Source organism: Podarcis liolepis (assembly GCF_965112155.1).
Source record: "Podarcis liolepis genome assembly, chromosome: 3".
Classification (NCBI taxonomy): Eukaryota; Metazoa; Chordata; class Lepidosauria; order Squamata; family Lacertidae; genus Podarcis; species Podarcis liolepis.
Window position 1 is genome coordinate 45,222,218 of NC_139557.1, and position 14,462 is coordinate 45,236,679.

General features: G+C 39.0%; 1 protein-coding gene across 6 annotated transcripts in view; it reads right to left on the minus strand.

Annotated features, from left to right (window-relative positions):
• Nucleotides 1-1,967: 1,967 nt before the first annotated feature.
• Nucleotides 1,968-14,462, minus strand: part of BACH2 (BTB domain and CNC homolog 2) — a 230,420-nt gene continuing 217,925 nt past the window's right edge. For all 6 annotated transcript variants that reach the window (XM_083497525.1, XM_083497524.1, XM_083497527.1 and 3 more), the window contains 2 exons: nt 10,286-10,492; nt 1,968-8,985 (listed from right to left, as the gene is read on the minus strand). In XM_083497525.1, the coding sequence (XP_083353651.1) occupies nt 8,503-8,985; nt 10,286-10,492 (690 nt within the window). In that variant the 3' untranslated portion in view covers nt 1,968-8,502. The remainder of the gene's footprint in view (nt 8,986-10,285; nt 10,493-14,462) is intronic.

The window sequence follows — 14,462 nt, forward strand, 5'->3', positions numbered from 1 at the left end:
AAAAACAAAACATGATATAGCCTACCCCTGTTTTATTCCTTTAGCATAAAAGGGGACTAAAACAACAACTTAAACTGTTTCTACATTGTCTTTGTCCAGACAGTTCTACTTGCTGCTGCTTATGGAAAGGTTGGGTTTTTAACAACAAAAGAATAATAACGTCTCTTTCTGACTACTGCTGTTCCTGCCCTATATAGCACACAGGAAGTAAGGGTAGCCTTGCCATAGAAAAGATACCTGTCCTGAAAGGGAAACTGTTCATTATCTGGGTGTTTTCTCTCTCTCCTCTTGTTCTTAAATAGGGCAGAGATGTCTGAGCACACAGCTAGACTTAATGGAGGGGATAATAGATTCAAAAAATGGTAGGGAATAACTGCAAGGTCAAAAATGAATAGGCCAGACTGTTTCCAGCTATGTGTGGCAGCAAGGGAAAGATTATTGAGTTCACAACAGGGATGCACAACTCCCAAGGGTCACTTCAGTGCTTTTAACTAACTCAAGAGGCCCTCATTGCTATATCCTATGCGAAAAGCACTTCTGCTACAATTTTAATAGTTCTTTCTTTCCCTTTCTTTCTTTCTTTCTTTCTTCCGTCATTGATTTCTTTTTCTCATAGAGCACACACTCTCTTTATGAAATCCATTCCATCTTTTCAGTCTCACTCAAACACAAAAAGCATACAGAGTAAAAACCAACCCTTACCCCTTTGGGACAGAAAGAAAAAACCAGCCCTAGAAACCACAATAGATAAACGTTCAAACAGGCAACTGCAATATGGAACAAGTGAGTTTCTTCTTCTGTTCCAGTTATAATGGTGCTCCAATCAACCCACTTCAAGAATGCACAATTGCTTCAAGCTGCACACTTAAATGTTTGGTTGAATAGGAAACATTAACTAAAGGATAAAGAAAGACATGGTGGGGAAGACCCACTTCCATGTTTTTCACAAACTTTTAGTGTTTTCTTTACTAGTAAATGAAGATTTTTCTAAAAGATACCATGCCCAAGGAATACAACGAGATAAATCACAAACTAAACAACTCTGTATTTAGTTTACAAAACCTAACTGACAATAATGTACAGCATGTCAACACATTCTATTACATGAGATCTTAAATAATATATACAATGCCAAAGTAATAATGACATGTGCAACTCAGTATTTCAAAGCTGAGCAGTCCAAATATTCCTGAAATAAGTCCATGTGAGCAACTCTCTAAATGCATTAAACCTACCTGAAGGCGGCTCACATATGTATATTGCTTTATGAATGTTAAGAAGACCCCCATGTGAGAAAACGCTCATCAAAAGCTTGGACACAACCTTCATAGTAGCTCACATGACCTTGGATACAATGCTTTATAACTGAGGCAGCTCATTTGTTTGGCTGCACGCCACTGAGGGCTGAACATGAATGTGTGATTCCATTAAAATTCGCCTTAAAAGTAAGCTAAGATCATGCAAAGGTGAATTCTGCCCATGATAAAAGCCTGTGGCACCTACACCGATCTTGCTACCTGAAGTGCAAATGAAGACCAACAGGGAGCCAGTATGGACAATGGCAGAATGCCTAATCCCTACATAATGCTACATTTAGATGTAGTCTTGCAGTTTATTTAAGATCTGGTATCTAACAGCACAATCGTGACCATGTCTATTCAGAAGTTGTTGCTGGCATCCATCTGTCTTGAGAGACAATGGGGCGTGCCTCTGGGGGTGAAGTCACAGGTAAGAGCTAAGTGCAGGGTGAGGATCAAAGGAAGACAAACTACCACAGAAGGAGCACAACGCGTTCCTCCACCAACGGAACTATGCCTCCCCTAACCCCCTATATACCCCAGAAGTAATTTCTATTGAATTTACTGGGGCTTACTCCCAGGTAAACGGAGTTAGGACTGCTGCTTTAGCCACCTTTCAGATTTGCTTGCTTTTCAATGAACATAACATTAAATTCAGAGGCAGAGATCTACAATACGTAATGATATGTCTTTATTTCATCAACAGAAATGGTGTCTAGACAAAATTCAGTTAACACTATCAATTCAAATGAATGGAAAGGGTTTTCTTTTTCTTTGCACGATACTGTATTTACAATGAGTAAATGAAGTCTTAAATTTATTAGTTCATAGCAATGCTGTTTTTTTTCTCCAAAAAGGTAAAAATTCTTAGTAACAAGGAATAAGCATCAACAGCCATTTCATTTATACAATATAAATCACAAGAAACCACAGTCACCTAGAAAAAAAATAATAGACAAGCTTAAGAACTAGTACAATAAAATGATGCATTGAATTAAGTTACATTAATCGCATAGAATCTGTGTAAAAAGTATATAGAAAAACACCTGATGCAACTTGTTACAGTCATTGACCAGTTATGAGAGGTACAGAGGATTATACAGGTAGATATGTGTGAAAACTGTCCATACTGTCTGACCTGGGGAGGAAGAGAAGAGGGATTGCATCCCCTTGCATACACTGATAAAAACCCTGTTTTGAATATGGCCTCTGAAGTTTGTAAGGCATATAGTAGAGGTGCACTTGTATCCCACTGGTTCTGGAACAAACTTGGGGTGTTCTCCACCCTTGAAATAAAAAGTTGACCCTTGAATTGAATGGCAAAAATCAAGCATCCAAAGATCTCCAAAGTGTTTAGCATAATTTCTGATTGGAGGGATCCAGATATATTCAGTCATATCACAAGTAGTAAATATACAAGTTTCTGAAGCACACATCATCTTTTTTTGTGACATTGCAAATGTAAGAGCTTAAACTTGCTTTCAAAACAACACACAATTCTATGGTTAAGTGGGGTGGGTGGGGAAATCCCGACTAGATACTCAGGATGGCTCTCCAAATCTGAACTGACCTATTAAGACAGAGTGCTATGGGAAATCCTAGGCTGATTTTCTGACTCAAAATTCCATCAAATCAATGGATAACTAATTCCAGAATGAGAAACTGAGTCACATTTCAAACTCTGAGCAATGAAAAAAGTCAATTTCTGACCAAACTGCTTAAGCTTTTCAGTTCCAAAGGTTGCAGTCCTATGCACACTTAGCCAGGAATAAGTTCTATCAAAAAGGAAGCAAACATGCTGCACAAATGTACATATCAATTACCACACTGCATAGGTGTCTAAACTTGTATGTAAACTGGACTTCTATAATAGAGCTGATGTTGTAATAGAGTTAATGACATGTCCAACAATAAAAGTATTTAAACCAGTCATAAAATTTTTCTTTTAAGTTTGAGAAGGGAATTTGAATAATTAACGCTCCACCGGAAAAGTGGTTTCCATCACAATGGTAGAACCATATGAGCATTATAATTTAAAAACAAACACATATCACTAGTTTTAATGGGTTTTTTTAAAATATATAATATTGGTGGAGTGTAGGAAAATACTGTAATTCTTTTACACGGCAAGCAATGACATTCTAACTTCCAGAGAAAATTATAATAATTTATTAGTAGTCTACAATCCACCAAACTATAGATTTTAATATACATAAAATTGTTTGAATGGACTTAACATATGTACATGTACAACTCTATTCTGCAGCATCATTTGATGCCTGAGTCTTGAAATAATTCAAATATTATAAATATACATAGTATAAACAAGCAAAAGTTACACACACTGATTTTATACTGGAGATAGAAATTAGCTACCACATTTTAGCAAGGTTTCCCTTAGGCTACATCAAATCCTTTTTTTTTTTCATTTTGTCCCTATCCCCCTTCTCTAAATAGAATTTTAAAACGGGTACACAATTAAGCTGATGTAACAAAAATAAGGGGATAAATAAACATAAAACCTTATTATTGGTGTGTGAAGACTACCTCTTGGAGTCATTGGTTTGAGCTGGGTTGGTGAGGCTTGCATAGGCTTATCAATACTACCCATTAGGCCAGATGCTCAAGGAACATTCTAGCTTCATCGGCTAAACCTACATGTATTATTTTTATTTATTTTTAAAAGACACCCATGAAGATAAAATGGTGGAATGAGATTAAAGGCTCTGGAGGTCTCTTTATTTTAGAATTATTCTGACTCTGGCATACAAACTTAAAAAACCCCAAACATATAGCAGTTTGTCACAATGCTTACCATATTCCATCTAGGGAAGAATTCATTTTTGTTTTAAGAGCTCTGAGGAAAACTGAAATTCCACAGATGTAGCTTTTCTCATCACAGCAATGCACTGACGAGAAAAACCACACCTGCTGAATATCACAGTGTTCAGAACTCCTGTCAGGGGTGAAAACAAAAAGGCTGAATGTTTTTCTTTCTTTTTCTTAAAAAACCTGCCTATATAAGTATGCTGGGTATTTATCAAAGCTTTTGAAATTAAAAGCTTGGACATGAATTGAATGTAACCCTTAACCACCATATTATCAGCAGCTGAATCTGTTACACTAAGTTTTATCCAACGTCCACACTATTTTTTTTAAAAAGAGACAGCAGTTGTAAATACTAATCACAGTGGTTTGTGTATCCAATGATTTTTTTTTTACTTCCTTGGGAACAAAAATACATGGATTAGATCCAAAAAATAAAAATAAAATAGTGCATCTTTAAAGCAGCATATATCCTTAGAAAGACATTGAATAATTTACTTGCACAATATATAAAATAATAGTTTTATACTGCAGCATCAAACTCTGACGCCTGAGTCATCGTATGTTAGGTCTAGAATGTAAATGTGGGGATGTCTTGGTAACTTGATTGAGTCTTTTTTTTCCTTTTAAATTAGCTCTTTTGTTCCAGAATCAGGTTGCAATGAACTTCAGTTGTATTCAAGGCACCCCCAAGATAACACGGAGAAACAAATATATTACATAGTGTAATACTCACCTGACAAAAGCAGAAAAAGCCTAAATGAAATGAGGTTTTCTGGCAATACAAAGTATAGCAAAGGCAAATAAAAAGGAGGACTAGTTGCAGATTGGACAAAGCTAAATGCATACTCCTTACATGCTCTTTGTATCAGTGCAAAAGCAGTTTCCATCTAGCACAAAACGTCAAACTGAGACAAACCTATTAATTCCTTTATGAATTTTTTTATCAATTGAAGGTATTTTCTCCTTCTGCATTGTTCAGCAATGCCTACTTATTTATTTTCCAATAGAAGTTTGGTCAGTTCAAATGTGTCGCTTCGTGTCCAGTTCTGAAGCTAATTCTCCTACATGTCTCTCTTGACATTAACCCAAGAGCCACATGTAGTTCTGAAGAACCATACACAATATATAGTCCAATGAAGAAAAATATACATATCAGTCATTTGTAAATGGTGAAAAGCTAAACTCATCCTAAAAAGCTTGAAACGATAGACTTATCTGAGCAGTGGACTTTAAAAAATCAGTTTCTCCAAGAAAAGAAAACGGAAGAAAAAGGTAGAGAGAGGCCCAGCACCAATGAGAGAGCCAGGTCAATACAATAGCTGTGGAACAATATGTTCTGTCAATTGCATTTAAACCACTGGAATGAGGTCAAAAGTACCAGTTGCACGTGAGTTGGTGTGATAGCAAATCTTCATGTCAGAAAGCTAGCTCAGACTTGGTTGAATACCCATAAAAACCACAACTAGCTGGAGGTCACTTAAAAATAAAGAAGGCAACAGAAAAAAAACAAACATTTGAACAATACTGTCGACTGAACGATTACAACAACAAAATCTCAAATGCAAAAACCTGGCTTTAAAGCCATAATGCAATTCACATGTAGCTTTAAAAAAAATCTAGCTTCCATCACTGTCCATCTCACAGAAGTTAAGATTTCTTTGCAAAGCACAGAAGGGCTCTGCAATGTCAACTGATTACAAGTCAATCCCCTCATAGTTGCATATCCCCTAACCCCCTAAAGAGCTTCTGTTTTCTGCACACAGAATTGTTGCAAGCTTCCAATATAATTAAATAGCTACAAAGCGAGTCAAGGACTTTCTCACCCCTGCGCCAAAACATCCTACAGCTTGAACTAGCATCCTTATGACATATATAAATAGATGAATAATTAGAGTAAGTTTTTGTTTGTTTTACAGAAATGGTTAATACTTAATTTATATATTTAAAAACATAGCAGTTCCAACCTACATAAGAACATCCCTCCCTTCCTAGTAAATAAATGTGGCACATGCAATGGATACGCCTCCTGGTTGGCAGGTAGGTTGCAGTGAATTTGAAGTACAGAGAAGAAACAGGACTGGCAAGCTGTCTGCATAAGCTGATAATAAAGAGGGTGTCAATTCATCCTTTAGAAAAACAATGCAGATTTACTGAGTGCCATACCGCTTAGTGTAAACATTAGCACTGAGAAACATATTGTCATAGTTAATAGGGGGGAAAAACCTGTTTGAATCACATGGGGTGGCTCAATATGGTTTTACCCACAGAAAAGGTGAACAGTACCAATCTGTAAACCATAGATGCCATCATAAAATATAGCTCAAAGCATCCTGGCACAATCAAGATAGAAAGTCACTTTAAAAACAAAACAAAACAAAACAGAGGACACAATCCATCAGGGATAAGGTGATGAGGGAAAAAGTATCCTACAAAAAAACTCCTTGAAATCTTTGGATGTTATGCAAAAGCATCTCTCTTGAGCAATTCCCATCAATCACAATAAAAATGGTGTAGGAAAAGTCCTGGTGGATTGTGCCCACCCATTCCCTGAAGAGTTGTTTCCATGTGTTTGTTGGGCAGATGTTACATCTGAAAGAAGGCTGCCTTGCACAATCACCATGTGAGTCAGGTCAGCTGGAGTTTTGTGAATTTCCTTGAGCTTCAGTACTTCTGAAACTTGTCCTCCAACAAAGTTTCCTCTGAGACAGATGCTGCTTTGTGCTGATAAAAATAATGCAAACTGAGGGAACCTGACAGCACAATATTTCTGACACATGGGCAATCACTGCAGAATCACTGCAGAAATGCATGCTTTTTAGCACTTTGGGGTAGAGATTGCTCTAAGCAAGCCTCTACATCTCTATATTACAGGGCCAGTCCTGGAAACCTTTCACGTAGACAGTTTCTCATACTTTTGTGGAGCTGAGTTAGAGTTGAACAAATGCCAGTGTAAATCGGAAGCAAGTGTAGTGAAACACTGCTGTTAACTCCTGCATAACATGGTGTACAGCAGAATTACACACTGAGGCCAATAGGACTATTGGAAGGGATGAACAGCACTAGTACGACATAAATAAGCAAGAATTGCAGTGGGAAGCTTAATTCAAACTTCACTGAGTCTCACGGAACTATGTTCACCAACGTAAACAGCCTGTGTCTTAAGCTATAGTTCTCAATATCAGTGACATACACTGGCCACTGTACAGTTTTTAAGGTGTCTTTGTAAGTATCAAACGATACTTGACAAATAGAAAATCCCTCTTAAAGAAAGAAGAAGAAGCAGCGACTTAATATCTGAATTGGGGAAGTAAAAGAAAGAAGAAAAAGACGAATACAGAAAATACCCAATTCACACTATTGGGTGAATTCCATATTTGGCAAGATTGTTATTTCCCTACATAATCATCTCCTGAGTGGTGTTGTTGTTTTTTTATATAAAAAATGTTGTTTTACTTAACAGATAACAATAAAAAAGCAAAGAATACAGTATATGAGTTATACTGAAGTCACAACTTCATTTATGAAAAGGGGTTTGATCCAAAACTCAGTGCAAGTGGCAAAGTTGACCATCGCTGTACAGTATTGTGAGAGGATTCAAATAAAACCCACTTTGCTCAAATGGGCACATAAAAGACAGCTGTGCCACAAACACTGTGTATATTAAAATTTCAAATCAGCTTCCAACATTAAACTTTATAAATAAAATACAAACTGAATGATATTGCTGAACCGTGAACCTAAGTGGTGGTGAGAAAATATTAAAAACAGTTACAAACTACTACCTAGCATTGACAAAAAAAAGGAATGTTGGAATTTGTTTATACAATAGAAATGGAAAAAAAATTCCAGTTGTTTTCATGAGAAAAAATTGAGGCATGCAGGGATTTTTTTTTGCATATGGATATATATTTTTATATATACTATATATAGTATGTACAGTTTAGTTATAAAACTTTGATGTGTAAAGAAGCTGTCTTCAATGAAAAATTGAACATTCAGAGGAAATTCCTGAGTTAGGGTTTTGTGACATGGGCCACTGAGAAAAAAGCTGCGTTTGGGTCCTCAGAGGTGTTATGTCCATCCCTGTTGAATATTGAAATTAAAATACAATAACAACAACAATAACAACAACAATAAAAAAGAAACAGACAGTGTTGCCACTGTTTTGTTCCCCTGCATGAGCAAGGGATAGCACCATAGTGAAGAAGTTAAACTCCCGCATGTAGAGAGGAGGGAATACTTAAAAACAGTATTGCTGCTAAGACCACTGTAGTGTGCACCAAATATGTTCTTCAATCTAAACAACAAACGAACGTGGCCACCGGCTGACTGAAGAATACCTTGCTAGGCATGGCGTGAAAAAGGTATACAGCCACTAGGTGTATTCCTTCCTAGGTTGCTCATCTGTTGTACATTTATCAGTCATTTCCTGACAGAAGTCCACTGTCACCGTTTGGTTATTCTGCTCGAGAGGGAGCTCCTGCTCGCAGTAAGTACCTTGGTCAGCTCCATCCAATACTCTTGCCGCTGCGCATTTGTCAGAAATGTTGTTAGGTAGCCAGTGAGCTCCTAGTTGCTGCACTGGGCTTTGCTCCGAACAGCACTGCAAGCCTTCCCCAACACACTGAGATGTCACCACATTTTGCTCTACTCCGGCTGGCGAAGGGTTGATACTGGTTGCTGTTGGAAGATCCATAGGCCTGAGGACAGGGCAGTATCGGTGCAGGTCTTGGATCTGTTCGGAGCTCTGCATATCCCTACACACTTCTTGGGAAAGGCAGGAGAAATTATCTAACAGCTCCCCCATGCATGCTTTCAATTGGTTCCTTTCTGATAGAAGTTTCTCCTTCTCACAAACCTAAGAGAGAGAGAGAAGTGAAAGGTCTTAATTTTAAGAAGTATGGTGTATCAGGCTTCTAGAACTCAGAAATAAATCCAGGCAAAGCTAATTCATACATTACACAGAATAATGTGGCAAAGCTCTGGACTATACAACTTCAGACTAGAGATGGAGTGAAGATTTGAAGCAGAGTTTCTTGACCATGTGAGGATCACTGCTTGAATTCTTGTAGATAAAATCAAAGTAGGCTCCCTGTCCCAACCTCATTTCTGTTCACACCCCAAAGAGGAGAGTAAAAGCAGTCATTAGCAGAGTCTCTATAAGGCTAATGTGTTCTGCTTATATTGGCCAGGAAGGAGGAGAGGCCTTCCATCTGGGTAGCCCTTGACTTCTTGCTGCTTCAACCCCTTCCCCCCAAATAAGGTTATTTCTCCTCAGATAATGACAGGGTGAAGGGATAGAAGGCAGTAGAAGGAACCAGGCTCTTTGAGGATTCCTTCTAGAATGCTTGAAGAGGGCTTCAGGCAATTGATAGTACACTCAAAGGCCCAATTATTTTTCAGGGCACGCACTAGGAGGTTTGTACACTCCTGCTTCAGACTGCAGTGGTTTGTGTGCATTTGCACACATGTGACATATTTTTATGAAGTACACAACCATGTAAAAAGCCCTCCCCCTCATGCAGTAAAGTAGCACACCAGAGAGAAAAGTATAGCTCAGCCCTCTCTTAGAAGAGTGCAGACAGTTTCTTATTAAAAGGGAGCGTTCAAAAACTGGACTTTCTACCATTTGCACTCTATAAGGTGTGGTACACATCCAAAATTTTACCATAATCTGAAACCTCATTCTATGTAATGTGTAGAGCAGCCCAGAGCTCTAGTTAGGTCCATTTCCGATGTCTGTAACAGCCAGGGGAAGAAACATGCAACTTGCTGATCTTATATATTGCAATTTCTACCTGTTTCTTCACTTTCCAAAAACAGCTGGGCCATACGTGCTAAGGACGAGCACAGGTAACTTAGGTAGCCCAGAGGGCAAAGGCAGATAAGAAATGCTTAGGGCTTCAGAGGAGAAAGGAAAAAATATGGTGACCAAACTTCACGCACATGCCTCTCTTCACTTTGGCATGACCAAAAGATGCACAGAAGTGGCATTTAAATATACATGTAGGCGTGAATCATGTGAAGGCACATGATTGCTAACACTAAGCAGGGAAACAACCTAGAACCCTTATGAAGTCAGTAGTAGGCTGAACTGTAGAAGCAAGGAAGGGCACAGAATGCAAAAATAATTAAAACATAAAAAAGATAAAACTCACCAACTTGCGGATTTCACATTCTAAATTCTGAATACAGTCCAGTTTTCTCTTACGGCAACGCTGAGCTGCAATCCGGTTTTTACTGCGCCGCCGAACATCATGGATAAATTCCAATTGCTCTGAGGTTAATTTGTGCATCTTAATCATCATCTGGAAATCATTCCTTGGAAGATCCGTGATTTGATCTACAGGAAATGGAAGTTTCACCTGGGGGGGGGGGGAGAGAAAAAAATATTCAGATTCCTTAATTAACGAAGTATTTAACAGCTGTTTAGGGAAAGAAGATTTTATCCAAAGAGGGTTGACAACATCTATACTAACTGCTGCATTCTAGTCAGCTTGGAATACTCATAGAAGTTAGTGTGTAAGTTAATGTTTATATAATAAAATCAGCAGTGCTACCTCTATCTCTAGGTAATTATAAATTGAATAGGATTCATTTACATATAAGAATAAACTAGTCTACTTGATAGAAACTCCACTTGTGAGAATTAGGGTTTTTAATTTCTATAGTGCAAGATTTTGCTATAAACCCTAAAACAAGAACTATTTTGTAATATTTACTGAAGTTATTTATGCCTTATGTTAACTGTTTTAGTAGAGAGTTCAGCCAACTTATATCAGTGGAACTATATACTATCCAATTTGACAGCCAGCATATAAAAGGTTAGAGCAAATACATCAATTCAATGGCACAAAAATGTTATGCAAGCAGTTCAGTGACCCTTGAGGTTCACACACTGGCACAAATGTTCAGGATTTTGTTTGTTTATTTAGACATTTACTTCCCACTTTTCTGTGATAAAATAAAGTCAAGGCAACTTACAATGAAAATATAAATGAGAAGAAAATTAAAAACAAAACCAGCAAATTAAAAACAAAGTAGTATACATAGGCCTTCAAGGTTCCCAAAATGTTTTTCCCTCTAAAGGAATGAATTATCCTAAGGGACTGAGAATAAAACAAATAACATACTGTCATTACATAAGCATATGGCACATTCATATTTGGAATAGTGTGTTTAGTTCTGGTTAGAACTGGGCAAAGTACAGAAAAGAGCAACTAACAGCCCAATCCTTTACATTATTATTTTTATTTATTAAATTTCTATACCACCCTTCATCTGAAGATCACAGGGCAATAAACACACACACACACACACACACACACACACACACACACAGATAGATATGTCGGTTTTCGAACGTAATCTGTTCTGGAAGACATTTCGTCTGCTGAAACATTCGAAAACCGAAAACTCAACATGGAAGCCTCAATATGGAAGCCACATGGCATGTTCGACTTCCAAGGTGTGTTCGAAAACCGAATCATTTACTTACGGGTTTACGGCATTCGAAAACCAAAATGTTTGTCAACGTAGACGTTTGAAAACTGAGGTCCCACTGTGTGTGTGTGTGTGTAACATAGAAACAAACAAAGCATATCTACTCAGAAGTAAATCCCATTAAAAGAAATAAGTAAATCCCATTGAGTTTAATGGGACTTATTCCCAGGTAAGTATGTATATGATTGCTGCCCGAAATAATCAATATATTGGGAATACCCTTCCTACAACTGAACACTAAAGTCACTATTCTAATTTTTAGAAAAGATGGCATAAAAACATTTATTGACAAGAAAGAAAGAATGTCATGGAAAGAAACATAATCCCCCCACCCCCATCTCTGCCCACACCTTTTGTTCTGGAATAAACAGTGGTAGTATTGGCAGCAGGTTCAGGACAGACAATAGGAAGTACTTCTTCAAACAAGGCATAATTTTACTTCCCCAAGACACTATGGCGCCTACTATCTTAGATAATGTAACATAGGAACAGGGATCCTATGGCCCTCCAGATATTCCAATGACCTCAACTCCCATTAGCCTTAGCAAGCATGGCCAATGGTCAGGGATGATTTGAATTATAGTCACTGGCAGAGGAAGAAGCGTGCGGGGGGAGCGCACCGCCCCCGGAAGTGCGATCCTGGCGGGGTGCCATCGTGGCTGCCCCCCGCCTGTGCTGGGTGTCACGCCCCTACGGGCAGCACACCACACCCCTAGGATGCATGCCACACCCCCAGGACATGTGCCACACCCTTTGGGTGGCACACCACACGCCTAGGATGCACAGCACGCCCACAGGATACGCGCCATACTCTTATGGCCGGTGCGCCACGCCCCTGGGACAGCTCCGCCCCCGCCTGCTCTCCGCCCCCCAGTGCCGGAGCATGAAGCTCTGCCACTGATTGTAGTACCACCTCTGAAGGACCACAGGTTAAAGCTACTCCTTGGGAAAGAATCAGACAAATTAATGGAGCACTGGTTTCTTAACAGCTATTCACCACAGCTGAATAGAAGCTCCATTCTCAGAAGTAGTATTCCTCCCAGCAGTAGACCGTGCAACACCAAGCTCTTGCTCTGAGTTTCTAGAGGCACCTAGTTTGACTATTCCTGGAAATGGATAAGAATACTGATCTAGCAAGATAGATCTTATGGTTTTAGGTCATGTTACATGGAACCAATTAGTCCGCAAGGTGCCTTGACATCTTTCGTCCTTTTATGTACAAAAACAGCCCACTACGCTAGAATACATCGCAAATGCATCTTTGCTTGTTTCAGTTATCCACAATGGCCACGAGGTGGTGCCAGGCCTTTAAGTTTCACACTGAAAGAAAGACTGCACTTAGAAATGGGTAAACAGAATGAGGAAAGCCTTTATATTCTTTTGCCAATTGTAGAGTTTGAAGAGAACCCAAGGGTCATCTAGTCACAGATTCCTGAGGAAAACTCTTGTTGATATTTCATTGCAGATTTTAGTACTTAGTATGGATGCTGTCAAATACATGGAGACAGAGATACCCACTATTACTTTAGAAGCCAATTCAAACCTTTCTGCCTGTTTTAATACAACAAATAGTGTGCATGTCACCTGTGTTAGCACTAGGTTTTGGAGGGTGCTTGAGCAAGAAACCCAAACAGGCCCTGGTATCTCACTAACTCCTCGTTGCTATCATCATCACCAGCTGCTGCTCGTCTTCTTCAACACCACTGCCACCTGCTTGCTTGCCAGGCAGTGAGCTAATGGACAATAAATGACAGTGCCATCTACTCCTCCTCCTAACATTAGAACCAGCCTGCTGGATCAAAGCAAAGACACATCTGGATCAGGCCCAATGATCAGCAACCAGATGCCTATGGGAATCGTGCAAGCCAGACATGAGTAACAGCATTATCCCCACTTGTTATTCCCAGCATCTGGTATTCAGAGGTACAACACCCTCAACACTAGCCCAGTGTTTCCCAGACTTGGATCTCCAGCTATTTTCAGACTATAATTCCCATTCTATAGTCTAAAAACAGCTGGAGACCCAAGTTTGGGAAACATTGATCTAGCCTTATGCCACCATGAATTCACCGTATCCTCTATTTACTCTAAGTTGGTAGCCATCACTACAACTTGTGAGAGTGAATTCTATAGTTTCATTTTGTGCTGGGTGGATAAGTACTTTCTTTTGTCTCTCCCACATCTTCCAATTTTCAGCTTCTGGTTCTAGTATTATCAGGGAAGGAGAAAGGTTTATTTCCCTACCCAGTTTCTGCACACCATACATAATCTTAGGAGAATTGTTTCAACCCCTTGATCATTTTGGCTGCCCCTTTCTGACGTTTCCCCAGCTCAACGATATCCTTTCATGAGGCGTGGGAGCCATAACTGAGCACAGTAGTCCATGTGCAATCTCACTATGGGTTTGTATAATGGCTTATACAACACAGTAAGATTATTATATTGACAGTTTTATTTTCAACCACTTTCCTAAGGTTCCCTAACATGGAACCCATCGTTTTCACAGCTGCCACATATTGGGGTCAACATCTTCATCAAGTTATCCACTATGACCCCAAGATCTTGTTCGTGGTCAGTCACTGCCAATTCATCTCACATAAACAAATATGAAAAATTATTTTTTTGGGGGGGGGGAGTTACCCAATGTGCACAAATTCTAACCACTACTGCTGTCTGGGCCAGAGAAAGAGGCAGGTAAACAAACAAGGAGGTTGCAATGATAAAGAAGAGGAGCAGGTTCAGGAGGCTCATCAGTGTACCCCCTGTTGTTTGGGTCTGGGTCTTTGGCAAACACCGGACCATGTCAGCCCTAAACACCAACCCTGAAAGTTA